The sequence below is a fragment of the Talpa occidentalis genome, unplaced genomic scaffold, assembly GCF_014898055.3.
Source record: "Talpa occidentalis isolate TD23 unplaced genomic scaffold, MPIMG_talOcc4v2.1 talOcc4.2, whole genome shotgun sequence".
NCBI lineage: Eukaryota > Metazoa > Chordata > Mammalia > Eulipotyphla > Talpidae > Talpa > Talpa occidentalis.
Window position 1 is genome coordinate 56,748,612 of NW_023602073.1, and position 16,284 is coordinate 56,764,895.

At 42.0% G+C, this 16,284-nt stretch overlaps 1 protein-coding gene and 1 pseudogene across 1 annotated transcript in view; one reads left to right on the plus strand and one right to left on the minus strand.

Moving 5' to 3' along the window:
* NUDT3 (nudix hydrolase 3) overlaps positions 1-16,284 on the minus strand; it is a 105,796-nt gene that overhangs the window by 39,290 nt on the left and 50,222 nt on the right. The window contains exon 2 of the mRNA XM_037519545.1: positions 6,238-6,348. Within this exon, the coding sequence (XP_037375442.1) occupies positions 6,238-6,348 (111 nt within the window). The remainder of the gene's footprint in view (positions 1-6,237; positions 6,349-16,284) is intronic.
* On the plus strand, positions 15,940-16,232 carry LOC119253080 (60S ribosomal protein L34-like; annotated as a pseudogene).

Consider the following 16,284-nt stretch of genomic DNA (forward strand, 5'->3'; position numbering starts at 1 on the left):
GCCACCTTGAACATTTTAGTGGACATTTTTTTTTTATAGATTTAAATCTATCATCCATTTCAAATTAATGCTTGCATATAGTGTGATGCAAAGGTCAAGGTTCATTCTTGTCATTGTGGATATCCAATTGTTCCAGTGCCATTTTTTTATTTTATTTTATTTTTTTTAAAGATTTATTTATTTTTTATACATACAAGCACTGGGTACAGTCAGAAGCGCGGGAGGGTGAGAGAATTCACCAGAGCCAGAGTGGGGAGCAGAGCAGGCAGAAGGACCGAAGTACACTGCTGAGGGGAGCAGCGGGCGGCAGGAGAGGTCTGCGCGCCATGTGGGACCCTCCTCTGGTGGCCAGGGAGCAGCCAGGGATCAAACCGGCGCTGCAGAGGCTGCGGGCAGCTTCGCAACCCAGCGCTCAACCGCTGCGCCACCGGGGAGGCCCTTAGTGGACATTCTTTTAAGGAGCACAGCAGCAGGAGTGTAGGTGCTAAAACTAGATATTCTGGATTCAAATCTTACCTTCAGCACTTGAGAACATTTAGCTTGGCTCAGTTTTAACTAATGACTAAATTCACTGAACACCCATTTTTTCTGACCTGTAAAATGTCAATCACAGTTCCTATTTCTTTTTTTTTTTTTTTTAAAGAGGCATGAATTTTTATTTATTTATTTGTTTGTTTGTTTGTTTATACATGCACTGGGTACAGTCAGAAGCGCGGGAGGGTGAAAGAATTCACCAGAGCCAGAGCGGGGAGCAGAGCAGGCAGAAGGACCGAAGTACACTGCTGAGGGGAGCAGCGGGCGGCAGGAGAGGTCTGCGCGCCATGTGGGACCCTCCTCCGGTGCCTGGGGAGCAGCCGGGGATCGAACCGGCGCCGCAGAGGCCGCAGAGGCTTCGCAACCCAGCGCTCAACCGCTGCGCCACCAGGGAGGCCCAATCACAGTTCCTATTTCATGAGGTCTGGTGAAGAGTAAATGAGACAACATATGGTTTTAAACACTTAGAACAGAGCTTGACACACAGTATAGGTATAAGCACTTTCATTCTTCCTTCTATATAAACACACATTTCTTCTCCACTAAACGGCTTCATATAAATACTGTTTTGATCACTTGGGAATGTGTATAAACATTTTCCAGGATTAGTAAATTTCTTTTTACGATATACACAGGATTCTCAGTAAGGCAGTACTTAAGCATAGGTTGTCCTGCTTTTATAGCACAAGGTCTTGCCATCCTGAACACAGCTAGCGGAATAATAAATTAGCAATTGATGCAAGGCAAGGCAGACATCTTCAAAATGGCCAGAAGCTAATGACGTGTCTTGGTAGCTCTGTCCAAAGGCTGCAACTAGGCAAAACCAAGCAGGTCCTTCCTCTTGACAAGGGTGAATGCGAAACATACAATCAACAGAGAGTGGTGCCCAAAGGAGGAAAAGGGCAAAACAAAAGTGATATACAGGACTTAGGAGACTAACAAAAATTAGAAAGGCAGCTCCTCAGTGAAAGAGGGGCATGGATTTGCAGCAACATGGATCGAGCTGGAAAGGATCATGCTCACTGAAATAAGCCAGAAAGAAAAAGAAAAGTATTGGATGGTCTCATTTTAAGGAGGAATATAAAGGATCCAAATAAGGGATCAAGAAAGAAAAAAAAAGTAACTATAATAAAGTAAAAATCAAAATCAACAGGCAACTATAAACCAGAGCCATTCTGCAGGGGGGAGAAGGGAGTAGGATGAAAACAGGGGTGAGAAGGGCATAGGGACCACAGTGATAGTTTACGGGTGAATGGGTGGTGGGAATTTCACAGGGACTATAGCAAGATGAAAATGCATACATTGCAAAAAAATGAAAAATGATGTAAAAAATATATAAAATAAAATAACAAAAAAAAGAGGGGGGCCTCCCTGGTGGCACAAGGGGTTAAGCACAGCACTATGAAGCAATCCGCAGCCTCTGCAGCATGAATTTGATCCCCCCCCCTCCCCCTCGGGCAGGGAGAAACCCACAGGGTGCAGCAGACCTCTACTGACTCGCCCGCTGCTCCCCTCAGCAGTATATTTCAGTCAGTCTGCCTGTTCTGTTCCCCACTCTGTCTCTGGTGAGTCCTCTCACCCCCTGCATCTCCGGCCTGTACCCCAGCTCTTGTATGCATAAATAAGTAAATCTTTAAAAAAAAGAAAAAGAGAAAGAGGGGCATGGGCTACTGGGGCAGTGACCAGGCTCCTGGAGCTACACTGCATTCCCATCATTCCCCCCACAGTGAGTGAGACCTGCTTGTGCACCATGACCCAAGCTTCCAGCTCTGCACAACCTGTCTATAACACTTCATATTCTTCCTCGTAAAGGGATCTGGAAAATATGTCTACTCTGACAACCCAAAAAGGAATACATACCTCAGCGGCATTTATGTGACTGCTCTAGTAGATATCAATTTTTATAGCACTTACTTTGTTAAGCACTTGAGTGTGGTAATAAGCACTGGGGATTCAACAGTGAGCGAGAAAGAGGGGTACCTGACAACACAGGGTGTGAAATCCAGCACAGAAGATAGGCAACTAAACAAGCAACATGATGAATAAAGTGTAAACAGCCTGATGCCAGAAGCACAGACTGTAAGAGAAACATACAGGAAGAACAACAAATCTACAGAGGGGAATCACAGTGACTTTACAGAGGAAGCAACCTTCATGCTGAAGCACAAAGTTAGCCAGGGGTGCCAGACACCACATAGTGCACACTCAGCGCCCACTCCCACGGTGCACTCCGTGACCTCCAGTCTTGTGGAGTTAAGAGAGTCTTGACAGGGTAAAAATAAACTGGATCAGAGTTCCTGTAGGTTACCCAACAGTGCTGGCCCCTTTAACAGGAACAGCCAGTTTCTCTAGTGGGTAAGCATTCTTTAATTCTGGAAATATTTAGAATTAAACATAGAAATGTTTACGAACACCAAAATTATTGTATAAATATTTCTATGCTAAGAAGGAGACCAGACACTTTATGATTTTATAATGTTTCAAAGAATTTGGCTTATTAACTGATAGCCTCAATTTCAAAAGTACAATAGAATAATTTATTTTTGACTTATATTAAGTTGAAAATCTTAATATTTTTAATATACCCTGTGGAATTATTTCAAGAATATAAAGCTTATTAGTAAGTTTAATATATGAGATACTTAGGATCTTTTTTATTGAAGAACTTTGATGGGTTTTATTATTAAGTCAGACAACTAAAGTTCTTTTAAAAGCAATCAAACATAATAAACTTGTAAACGCAATCTGAAACATTAAAGGTCTTCAATTAATAGGTCTCTGTGTTATCCAAAGGCCCCGCAATGACTGTTAAAATCTCCTGTGCTTATAGAACAATCATCTCTGTAAGCATTATGAATTAAGACTATGAATGTGAAGATAAAAAAGTCATAGCATTTTGAAAACTAAATAAACCCCTGAATAGTGCTTTCTATTTATAAAAGCTATAAATAAAGGCAATAAAAAACATCTATCTCTATCTTCTCTGACTCCAAGTCTTATTTTCTGTTGAGGGCTATGGAATAGGAAAAATTACTCCCTCCATTTTATTTTATTTATTTTTTTAAAGATTTATTTATTTATGCATATAAGAACTGGGGTGTAGGCCAGAAGTGTGGGGGTGGGGTGCATGTGAGAGAATTCACCATAGACAGAGTGGGGAACAGAACAGGCAGACTGAAATACATTGCTGAGGGGAACAGTGGGCAAGACAGGAGAGGTCTGCTTGCCATGTGGGTAGTTCCCTGGTCTACCAGGGATCGAACTCGTGCTGTAGGGCTGGCAGTAGCTTAAGAGTGCTGTGTCTTTAACCCCTGTGCTACCAGTGAGGCCCCTTCTTCCATTTTATTTATTTTCATTTTATTTATTTATTTTATTTTATTTTTTTTTAAATTTTATTTATTTATTATTCATGCAAGCACTGGGTACAGTCAGAAGCACTGGAAGGTGAACGAATTCACCAGAGCCAGAGCGGGGAGCAGAGCAGACAGAAGGACCGAAGTACACTGCTGAGGGGAGCAGCGGGTGGCAGGAGAGGTCTGCGCACCATGTGGGACCCTCCTCCTGTGGCCGGGGAGCAGCCGGGGATTGAACTGGCGCTGCAGAGACCGCGGGCAGCTTCGCAACCCAGCACTCAACCGCTGCGCCACCGGGGAGGCCCCTTCATTTTATTTTTTTAAAGGTTATTTACGCATACAAGAACTGGGGTACAGGCCAGAGGTGAAGGGGGTGAGAGGATTCACCAGGGACAGAGTGGGGAACAGAACAGGCAGAATGACTGAAGTACACTGATGAGGGGAGCAGCGGGCGAGTCAGGAGAGGTCTGCTGTGCCCTGTGGGTTGCTCCCTTGCAGTCCAGGGATCAAACTTGTGCTGCAATGGCTGTGGACAGCCTCATAGGTTGCATCTCAACCCCTTGTGCCACCAGGGAGGCCCCCTCCATTTATTTTAATAGAAGTCACTGAAATGTTTGTTTTTGTAATGTTTTGTTTTTCTCTATTTTTATTGTTTGCACAAACATTTGACTTACTTGACACTTTATTCTAAAGTTCTAAGGCGTTCACAGACACTTCTTTATCCTCCCAAATGCTAGAATTAAGTATATAACTCCTCCTTGACTGGAGAGGAAAAGCTTTGCTCAAAGTCAGGATTCCTCAGGACTGAGAATGGCAGACAGGGTTTAATTTCAAATATTTCCCTCAAGACACGAAGTAGGTAAGACACTGAACTTACGAGGAACACAGTTTAGTGACTGGCGATGCATCTTTCAGTTCTCATGTTACAAGCACTTTATTCCTACCTCAATCTATTCTCCTTTTACCTACTGAAGGATAGTACATCATTTCTAGGAAGCAAAAGTGTAGACAAGGTACCCCAAGTCCCTCAAGACCAGCCTATACTCTGTACGTTCCCCAGTATCCCAAGTCTAAAAAGAAAAAGGGATACCCATTCTTACTACTGTAAGAATGCCTTCTCACATCCTCTCTTCTCAATATTTATCATTTTCTGTCCTTTGATTATTTCCATTTGGGGCATTTCTTTAGAACTTTTATTGTTCCACCTGTCACAGAAGGATATATTAATTACTTTCTATTCACCTACCTATACACTAGGCACAGTAAGAGACAATTCAAAACAGGAAACATAATCTTTGTCCTCAGAGATCACAATCTAGTTATGGATACCAGATATATGATAAAATGAGTGACACAAGCAATCTAAGTTTGTAGGAGTTTAGAGGGAAAAAGAATTCGTTCAGTCTTCCAAGGGTAAGAATAGTCTAAGAGGACTTCAGAAAAGACTGGACCCAAAAGAAAAGAAGATTCAGACTTGTTCTAAGTGCTATTTTAGAATCAGTCTTAAATTCACTCTGGAATGAGGAAATGGATCTAAACAGCACTATTGATGAGGCCAGGATAAATAGATGGAGATGATAAAACTTACACCACTGTGTTATGAGTCCTACATGAGGTAACACAAGTAGAGTAGAGCGTGGTGTCACCAAAATACTATGGAGAAACAGTTCCTTCCTCCTGGTTTTGAATTACCTGTTTCTGTTTCTCAGCTTCACCGACCAGACTATAAGCTCTTGAATTAAGGGAATTAAGAGTCCAAAACTTAACTTCTAATTGTTTATCCTAGCATATCTATTAAGATATACTGGGCATGGCCCAGGAACACAATACATGTACATTGAACATTATGCGACTAAATAAAAAAGAAAAAACCACTGACAGCTTTTGGCTAATAGAATTGTTGCTTTGGCCACTGTTGTGCGGCTAGGAGCCAGGAAGCACAGGAAAACAGGGCCTCTTCCTCCTCTCCCAAAGGTTAATGAGAATGAGCCATTTATACCAACACACCTTGTTCCATTCATTTCTTAGGGCTGATGAACTATTTAATTCTTGCTTTCCTGCCACAGGTAACAGAGGCATTGCTGGAAGAAATCCATGCAAAATCACAAAGGACTATCTGGTAGACACAGTAACTATTGCGAGCCCTCTTTCTGCAAAAAGTGCCTGGGCAACATTACTATGTCACAGTCTGATTACCCCTTTATTCAAGGAGGCACATATTAACTACTAAATGCCATCTTTCTGTTTTCGCGAGTATTTTTGTTCAGTGAGTGATAAATGAAAGAATTACACAGACACGACAGAGTCACGATTACAAAGCAGAGTGGTGCCCTTTCTTTTCAGTGCATACCTCCTCACAGACTTCACGAACGGCTGCCACACTCGGCTCCTCCTCGGGCTCCATGCCTCCTCCAGGGACAATCCAGCGGTCGGGATGACGACTACTGCTCACAAGTAGCACCTGAAAGTCACAAAGGTTATGTGGGTGGTTAAAAACTCAAAAAGATGCATGTGTACAGTTCAGATTTTAATATTTTTTATTTTTAAAAATATTTTATTTTTTAAAATTTTTATTTATGCATACAAGAACTGGGGTAAGACCAGAGGTGTGAAGGGTGAGAGGATTCACAGAGACAGAGTGGGGAGCAGAACAGGCAGATTGAGAACACTGCTGAGGGGAGTAGCACGTGAGTCAGGAGAGGTCTGCTGTGCCATGTGGGTAGCTCCCTGGCAGGGGATCAAACTCGTGTTGCAGGGGCTGTGATAGCTTCGGAGTGCTATGCTTAACTTAAGTTAACCCTTGTGCCACCAGGGAGGCCCCAAGTTCAGATTTTAAACACCATAAAGTACCTAAGACCTGTTCGTTGTTTACACCTCTCTGAATAATTTCTTGTATAGTAGCTTTCATTTCTGTTTGAAGTAACAACCTGCTAGTAAAAGTAAAAGGGCCTCTGAACCAGCAGCCATAACAGCTACTCCATCCTCAGACTCGCAGTCACTTATTCTATCCACCCTCCTCCTTCTAAAGCCCTTTTGAACACAGAGCTGACATGGCCTAAAATAAATAAATAAATAAATAAATAAATAAATAAATAAAAAAAACTGTCACTGATGAGCCTGTGAATGCCATCTGTGAAGGTCGGGCCAGAAGGGAAGAAGTTCCTCAGCCCTTTTGGCACCAGAGTCCCTATAAACCCTCCAAAGTTCTCACTCTCATGAGTCCCAGCTCCATCAGAAGGTCATGCTAATACCGCACACCATCCTAAGCTCCAAGGGTGCACTGAGAACCTCACTCTCTCTCTAATGGGAAACAAAAGAATTTTACATCACGTTTTTGGCTAAAACTGAATTTTTTCACTGGGGAACTTTATTAAGAAGTGACAAGAACACCAAACAAATACACAGAACACTGATCTAGCAAACAGTTTACTAAACTTAAATCAATACTCCAGTCATTTTCTTTACTTCTCTCTAGAACAGCTGCTAAAAAAATTAGCTAGCTGGATTCCTCATTTAGAGGAAGAATTGGGTTGACATTATTTTCAAAACTAAAAGAATCTTCAACTGCTCCCTAAACCACCACTTTCTGATGTCTTTGAGCCTCCAGCTCTATTCCAAACCTTCTCCCCAAGAGCACTTCACTTCAATTGTCAATCATCCTTGCCGCTGGAAAGAAAATGCTGTCTTTTCCTGCCATTACAGATTCTGCCACTGACTTATGGTTACCCATCTTCCAGCCCTCTCTCTTCCTCTTGAGGTCTCTGCAACCTTGACTCTTGAAATTCTCTTTTCTTTCAAAAAAAAAAAAAATTCTCTTTTCTTTCATTCTTAACCCCTTTTTCTTCATGTCATGATAGATCCCCCTGATATGCATCTACAAAGTCTGTAACCTGCAAGCTCAGAGGGGACTAAGAAAGACATTCATGTATTCCTATACTGTTACCAACATACAGCCTGGACTGAGAAAATAATGTCTCATACTTACAAGTACTATTTTCAAAATATATGTGAGTTCTGTTTTGATTAATACAATGCACAAAAATTTAAAATAATACGATAGCTCTGGACTGGTATGTTTGTATATTTATTTTTATTTATTTTTTAAAAGATTTATTTATTTTTATACAAGAATTGGGGTACAGGCCAGAGATGGGGGGGGGGGCTGAGAGGATTCATCAGAGACATAGTGGGGAACAGAACAGGCAGACAGACCGATGTACACTGCTGAGGGGAGCAGTGGGAGAGACAGGAGAGGTTTGTCCCACCATATGTCTCCCTGGTCAGCCGGGAATCGAACTCGTGCTGCAGAGGCTGCGGATTGCTTCATAGGTTGCGTCTTAACCCCTGCGCCACCAGGGAGGCCCTGTTTGTATATTTAATCAAGGATATTAAAAAGTACAATGTGGAAAACTCCATGAAATTTTGCTAAATAAGAATCCTCGGGCCTCCCCGGTGGCGCAGCAGTTGAGCATCGGGTTGCGAAGCTGCCCGTGGCCTCTGCGGCTCTGGTTCGATCCCCGGCTGCTCCCCGGCCACTGGAGGAGGGTCCCACATGGTGCGCAGACCTCTCCTGCCGCCCGCTGCTCCCCTCAGCAGTGTACTTCGGTCCTTCTGCCTGCTCTGCTCCCCGCTCTGGCTCTGGTGAATTCTCTCACCCTCCCGCGCTTCTCTGACTGTACCCAGTGCATGTATAACCAAAAGAAACAAACAAATAAATAAATAAAGCATGCCTCTATTTAAAAAAAAAAAAAGAATCCTCACTAGATTCCTACCTCACATCATATACAAAAATTAACTCAAAAAGAGCTACCAATTTAGGGCCTACCTGGTGGCGCAGGGGTTAAACACAGCCAGCCACTGCAGTACAAAGAGTTAGAACCCCTGCCAGCCAGGGAGCAACCCACAAGGCGCAGCAGACCTCTCCTGACTCACCTGCTGCTCCCCTCAGCAGTGTATATTCAGTAGATCTGCCTGTTCTGCTCCCCACTCTCTCTGGTGAATCCTCTCATCGCCTACACCTCTGGCTTACACCCCAGTTCTTGTACGCATAAATAAATAAATCTTTTTGAAAAAAATGAGCTAACGATCTAAATGTAAGGCCTTAAAGTATAAAATGGAGACATATTCATGACCTTGGATTTGTCCAGGTATGCCAAATTCTCAAACATAATACCAAAAGATGAACAAAAGGAAAAAAAAATAGATAAAATGGACTTCATCAAATTTTTAAATTCTACGCATCAAAGGACATTATCAAGAATGTGAAAAGACAACCAGCAGAATGGGAGAAAATATTTGCAGATGAATTTGGTAAGGATCTGGTATCCAAAATATTTAACGAGTTCTTATACTCAACAAAAAAAGACAAGCAGCATTTTTCCAAAGAAGATAAAGAAATAATGCACGCACACAAAGAAACATATTCAACATCATTAGTCATTAGGGAAGCGCAAAATAAAAGCACAATGAGCTACCACTTCATACCCACTGTCTATAACTTAAAAAATAATAAGTACTAGCAAAGATGTGGAAAAACTGGAATCTTGGCACACTGCTGGTAGGAATGTAAAATAGTTCAGGCTCTGCGGAGAGCAGTCTCGTGGCTCCTCAAAAAGTTAAACATAAAATGACCTTATGATAAAAAAAACTACCTTATGACCTAGTAATCCCACAGTGGGATATGGGGTATATACACACCCCCAAAGGAGTGACTATGGGTACTCAAACACATGCAAATGTTTACAGTAGTATAATTTATAACAGTATAAAAACAGAAACAACTTACTGTCCATCAGTATGAATGGATACACAAAATGTGACAATTATATATATGGAATGTTCTTCAGCCATAAAATAGAATGAAGTACTGATACATGCAACCCATAGGTGAACAAACATCATGAAAGTGAAAGCTGGACTCAATAGGTCACATACTGTATGACTTACAATGGTTAAACTTGTGATTTTTTTTTTTTTAACTTTATGGATGGTATTAGAGCAATATAGTAGAACCTGTACTTCCAGTTTTGAATTTTTTTAAAAGATTTATTTATTTATGCATTTAAAAATTGGGGTACAGGCCAGAGATTTGGGGGGTGGGAGGATTCACCAGAGACAGAGTGGGGAGAACAGATAGATCTACAGAAATATACTGCTGAGGGGAGCAGGGGGCAAGTCAGGAGAGGTCTGCTGTGCCATGTGGGTAGCTCCCTGGCCGGGGCTCAAACTCGTGCTGTAGTGGCTGCAGATAGCTTCACAGGTTGCGTCTTAACCCCTTGTGCCACCAGGGAGGCCCTCCAGTTTTGAATTTTGATCTTTTCCCGGGCCTGCAACATGTGGTTCCATTTCTCTCATGATGCTGGGCAGCGGCAGAAAGTTACAGCTCCCAGTCAGCCACATGATCAGAGGGTAAATTACAGATACCCTCAGTGGACTGTGTTGCCAGCGTTCTTTTGAACCTGTGTTTTATGTTTTTGCATCTCATCATATCTACCAAGTGCCCATCTGTGTCGGAGATATTCATTGGACACTACTATAAAATACTTTGTGTTAGACAATTTTACCCAACTGAAGACTAAGCTACACTTAAGGCACAAAATTTAAATGCATTTTCAATTTACAATTATTTCTATTTAGGATGGGTTTGTTAGGGGGTAATACCCACAAGCTGAGGAAGATCTGTACATGAAATATGCAGAATAGGTAAATTTAGAGAGACAGGAAGCAAATCGGTGGTTGCCAGAGACCCTGGGAAGGGAGTAAGAGGGAATAACTACATAATGGATACAGGCTTTTATTTTACTCTGAAACTAGAAAGATGTATTTGTTACTAAATTCCACTGACTTGTTCACTATCAAATGGTTAATGTTATGTGAACTTCACCTCAATGAAATAAAACCAGTTTTAAGATTAAAAGCTAAAGTCAGTGCCACTACTTTCTTCCTCAGAGTCTATACCCAGGGAAGCAGTCTTCAGAAGGTTCCAAAACTATCCAGTTTTATAAAATTAAATTATAAAGCTAAAATACACAATTTCCATACAAGAAAAAGGGATCACTGCCACACCTGGTCTCATTAATAGTTGTGGCCAATCTTGTATTTCAAAATATTACCTATGAAAAGAAAAATAAATCTACACATGATGTTTTGTTTACTCAAGTTACAGTTCTTAAGTCCTCCAGAATCACTAGACTAGGGCATGTAAGCCCTATCTATCTAATTTGGAAGGCAGATTCAAGGAAAAAAAAAAAAAAACTCAGAAAAATTGGTTATCTTTGAATTGTGATAGAAGGAACAACATGTAATTTTTTCCTTCCTACAGTTTTCCCACTTTCTGGCAAGCCATTCTAAACCTACGTTTGCCTCAAAGAATGACCAGGCACCCAATTAAGTTATAGCCCAAATGAAAGACCTGTATAGGGATATTTCAAAACTAAAGCCAAGGAAAGGAAATCTGCAACATAAAGTATAATTTAATTTCTAAATTTCAATCACTATGAAATATTAATTAGTAAATTAAAAGCAAGTATTATTGCTTTATACACTCAACACATAAATATATGGAGTAAGACTATACATAATACAAAGGATGGAGAAAGGAAGTCTCATTGCTTTGTATTCACACTTACTGGTAAATAAAAGTTTCTTTGAGGGCTCATCAAAACTTTATAGCAAAAATCAAGACAAAATTTATTCTTTAGCCAGAGGCTATAGTAAGAAGCATTCTGATTAAGTAAATTCTTACTCTGAAGTTTAATTCTTAAATATAAAATTATCTAAAAAAATTAAATAGCAAAGTTCCTAAACATTCTAGAAAATGAAAAAGGAAGGAAAACCCAGTATTTGTTGTTTATTTAACAAATATTCACTAAGCATCATCATGAGCCAGGAAGAGGAAGATGAAGAGATCAAAACCTCTACAATTTTGGGCCTCCCTCATGGTGCAAGGGGTTAAGATGCAACCTATGAAGCTATCCATAGCCACTGCAGCACGAGTTCAATCCACTGCCAGGGAGCTACTCATATGGCGCAGCAGACCAATGCTAGCTCGTCCCCTGCTCTCCTAAGCTGTATATTTTAGTCAATCTGCCTCTTCTGTTCCCACTCCGTCTCTGGTGAATCTTCTCAACCCTCGCCCCCCCACCACACCTCTGGCCTGTACTCCAGTTCTTGTATGCATAAATAAATAAATCTTAAAAAAAAAACAAAAACTACAATTTTGAGGCAGATCGAAGGGAGAATGACGAGCCAGGTATCAGTCTTTTATGAAGTTCCTGTCACAAAGACAGGTGATATGGGTGCAGAGATGGGTAAGTGTACCCAAGGAACACATTCACTCATATATTAGCTCCTGGATTCATGATACAGGTGGCCCACCCTAAGAGCAGGAGAAGTCAACAGGTGACACAGGTATAACTTGTTATTCACACAGAGAGGAAAATGATTACATGATTAGGGACATGTGTGCAATGAGTGATAAAGAAATTAGTGAGAATTATGAATTCTATGGGGAGAGATTTATATGAAAGGCTTCAGCTTAAACAGTAATGGGGGAAAGGGATTAAAAATTGCTTTAACAGGTCAGACTCACAAAAGGGTGTTCATTTAGAAGAAAACAACACTAATGATGGACACAACTTCCTGAATTTGTGTTACATCGCAGAGAGCCTAATCAGTTCTTGATTTCAGTTAATCTACCAAGAAAATGTAAGTGTGTTTCATTTTGTAAGGTATACAACAGTGATCTCCTACTTTGGTGTGAGTTTTTGCAATAAAGTTTTGATTATGGACAAAAAAGAAATTACCATTGCTTAATATAGATTTTCCAAAAAATACATCATAGTCCCCACTTTTGAGTATCCAGTGGGGTGGTGGGGGGAGATATAACACAGGGTGGGGAGCTTTGATTGAGGTATACACAGGATACCACAATGACACTAAAAAGAAACACATTGGGGGAATGTGTTTGAGGGATGCAATGGGAAGCTTTCTTATAGAAGTGACTTGAGTTGAATCTGTAACAGGGTGGTCCCCAGGAAAAGGGGAGGTTCCAGGTTCCCTGCCCTATCTAAAGGAGGGTGGAGCTGAGCAGGCAGGAGAAGAAGCTGGAGAGGAGACTGAAGAAGGAAGGAAGAAGGATGGAGAGCAAGAAGGAGATCTGAAGGAGGCACATGGAACAGAGAGACATGTGAAGAAACTGCGCCTGCCTGTTGGTCCTGGACTGGTTGAAACAGATGTGGGTGAGAGACACGTGGGGAGGATAACAATGGCAGCTCTTATCTTGATTTTGATTATGCTCTTTTCCTCCTAGACTTGTCTCACTATTTCTGACCCTTTTCTATGGTTCCCTGCTAAAAGGTGCTTTCAGGCCTTGCTTTGGGCCAACATTTACCCCAAGGGGATGGGTAACTTCGGGTACTGGATTTGGAAACTATATTCTTTGTCTTGTCTGTATTGCACACTAATTGTATTAAAGTTCCTTTCCATTAAAGGTCTTATATGTTTTGTCTTGATGCGGTGGAAGGCAGAACCTATTTAGGGCAGGCAGGTGTGGGGGTTCCGGGGTACCCCTCTCCCTGCCCTGTAACAGATTCAAGCTCAAGGAGCACATTTATTAACAACAACAAAAACTCATCAGAAGCCTACTGTGTATCCATATGCTTGGGATGCAAAAGCAAGGTAGATATAGCTTCAGCTCTTGAGAAACCTAAAGGCCATGGATGAAGCCAGTAAGAAATCTGATTATATTTCATGATCGTGGCAAGAACATAATGCTTACTAGATATTTCAAATGATTGCCTACATTATGCAACCCCCCAGGTTGTTGACTAGTTCTGACCAATTACAATGTGAGCAGAGGGATCTGTGACACTCTAGGCTGAAACAGAAACCCAACCTGCCTCTCCTCCTGTGTCATAGTGCCTAAGGACATGGCAAATTCAAGTTGGAGGACCTAAGAGGCTGAGTACCTGAAAACCTGTGACTAATACGCATCACAACATGGAAAAAAATTGTTGTGTTAAAAACAGTGAGATTTCAGAGTGATTTTGTTACCCATTAGACCCAGAAATGTCTCAGGATCTGTTCTGTGACTGCCTCATGCCCAAATCTCAACTGGGATGCTGAAATTTTTTTTCCACATAAATACATGTTAATAACATTCCCAGATCAAAACCAAATCAACCAACAACAAAAAACAACCCTAGGGCCTCCCCTGGTGACGCAATGGTTGAGCGCTGGGCTGCGAAGCTGCCCGCAGCCTCTGCAGCGCAGGTTCGATCCTCGGCCGCCAGCAAGGGTCCTATATGGCACGCAGACCTCTCCTGCCATGCCCGCTCCTCCCCACAGCAGTGTATTTCGTCAGTATGCCTGTTCTGCTTCCCGCTCTGTCTCTGATGAATTCTCTCTCCCTCCGGTGCTTCTGACTGTACCCAGTACTTATATAAATAAATAAATAAATCTTTAAAAAAACAAAAAACAAAAAACCCAACCCTACCAAATCATACCAAAGGGCAAGCCTGGTAACAGAATGGGTTTCTATTGAGAAAGAGTAAGTATAGAAATGGGAGTTGGAAGGAAGAGACAAGTTTCCAGATACACAGGAGGAAGAATCCACAGAACTAGGTGCCTGACAGGATGTGGGCTGGGTCAATGGTGGAGCTGCCCCGAAGGAGACTGTGCTGTGCAAGGGTAAACGGAGGAGGTAATCATGAGAGTCATCCTCTTAATACACGGATTTGAGAGTTCAAGGAGATATCTAACGACTATTTCTAGTGGGCAATCATATACATATGGGACTTGACCTGAGCAGAGGGAACGAAACCAAGATTAAGAAACAGTGGTCTCACACTCTCTTGGCCAGGACGAGACTAACATGAGGAAAAACGTGTGCTTTTGCAAAGCTCTAGCTTAGAAAAACCATCTCCATTTTCCCACCTACCATCCCTCCGCCTAGGTGTCAGGCATGTCTCCATTCTCACTTCCAAAAGTATAGTGAGGGTAGATATAGTCCCAGTACCACAGGTTAAGTTTCTGGAAAGTTTTTCCTTAAAAAACTAAGGGCAGGGCCTCCCCGGTGGCGCAGCGGTTGAGCGATGGGTTGCGAAGCTGCCTGCAGCCTCTGTAGCGCCAGTTCACTCCCGGGCTGCTCCCCGGCCACTGGAGGAGGGTCCCACATGGTGCACAGAACTCTCCTGCCGCCCGCTGCTCCCCTCAGCAGTGTGCTTCGGTCCTTCTGCCTGCTCTGCTCCCCGCTCTGGCTCTGGTGAATTCTCTCACCCTCCTGCACTTCTGACTGTACCCAGTGCTTGTATAAATAAATAAATAAATCTTTAAAAAAAAAAAATCTTAAAAAAAAAAAAAAAAAAAAAACTAAGGGCATAGGGCCTCCCCGGTGGCGCAGCGGTTGAGCGCTGGGTTGCGAAGCTGCCCGCGGCCTCTGCGGCTCTGGTTCGATCCCCGGCTGCTCCCCGGCCACTGGAGGAGGGTCCCACATGGTGCGCAGACCTCTCCTGCCGCCCGCTGCTCCCCTCAGCAGTGTACTTCGGTCCTTCTGCCTGCTCTGCTCCCCGCTCTGGCTCTGGTGAATTCTCTCACCCACCCGCGCTTCTGACTGTACCCAGTGCTTGTATAAACAAACAAACAAACAAACAAAAAACAAAACAAATAAATAAAACATGCCTCTAAAAAAAAAAAAAAAAAAAAACTAAGGGCATAATGATAATCTTCATCATGGGGATCCTGATTAGCAAGTTATGTATCTTAAGACATATTACACATTTCCAAAAAACTGCATGCAGTACTGCACCTAACATGATCTCATTTCTAACAATGCAATGCCCCCAGCACTGAAGAGCCCTCAGCAATGCCATTACTGATAGAAAGCTCTGCTGGTATTCTATCAATAGATAGCACAGACTCTGTATCCTATCAAATACGTGACAGGTCCTGCAAATTGCTTCCACAGACAAATCCTTTCTATCTGTTTATTTGTCCCTTCTTAAAAATAAGACAAATACGCCTCTTCTGGGGACAGTGTCTAGAGGCATTCAGAATGGTTCAGCGTTTGATATACTGCCATAGGCTATCCTACAATATAGCCTCTAATAAAACAAGACTGTCTGTTTACCTTTACATCAAGAAAGTTGGGAAAGCACCCAAATCTGCATGTGGTGTGTGCCCAGGAGTTGATGCTGTGAGACCAAAAGTTCTTATGAGGTTATCAAAAATGAAGAAACTTGTAGTCCAGGCTAAAGGGTCCAGGACAGTATTAAGTGTGTTTTCCTTATTGAGGAGCAGAAAATCATTGTGAAAGTGTTGAAGGCACAAGCACAGTCAGAAAGCTAATTAAAAAAATGCTTTTCTGAGAGCCACAATTACAAAAAAAAAAAAAAAAAAA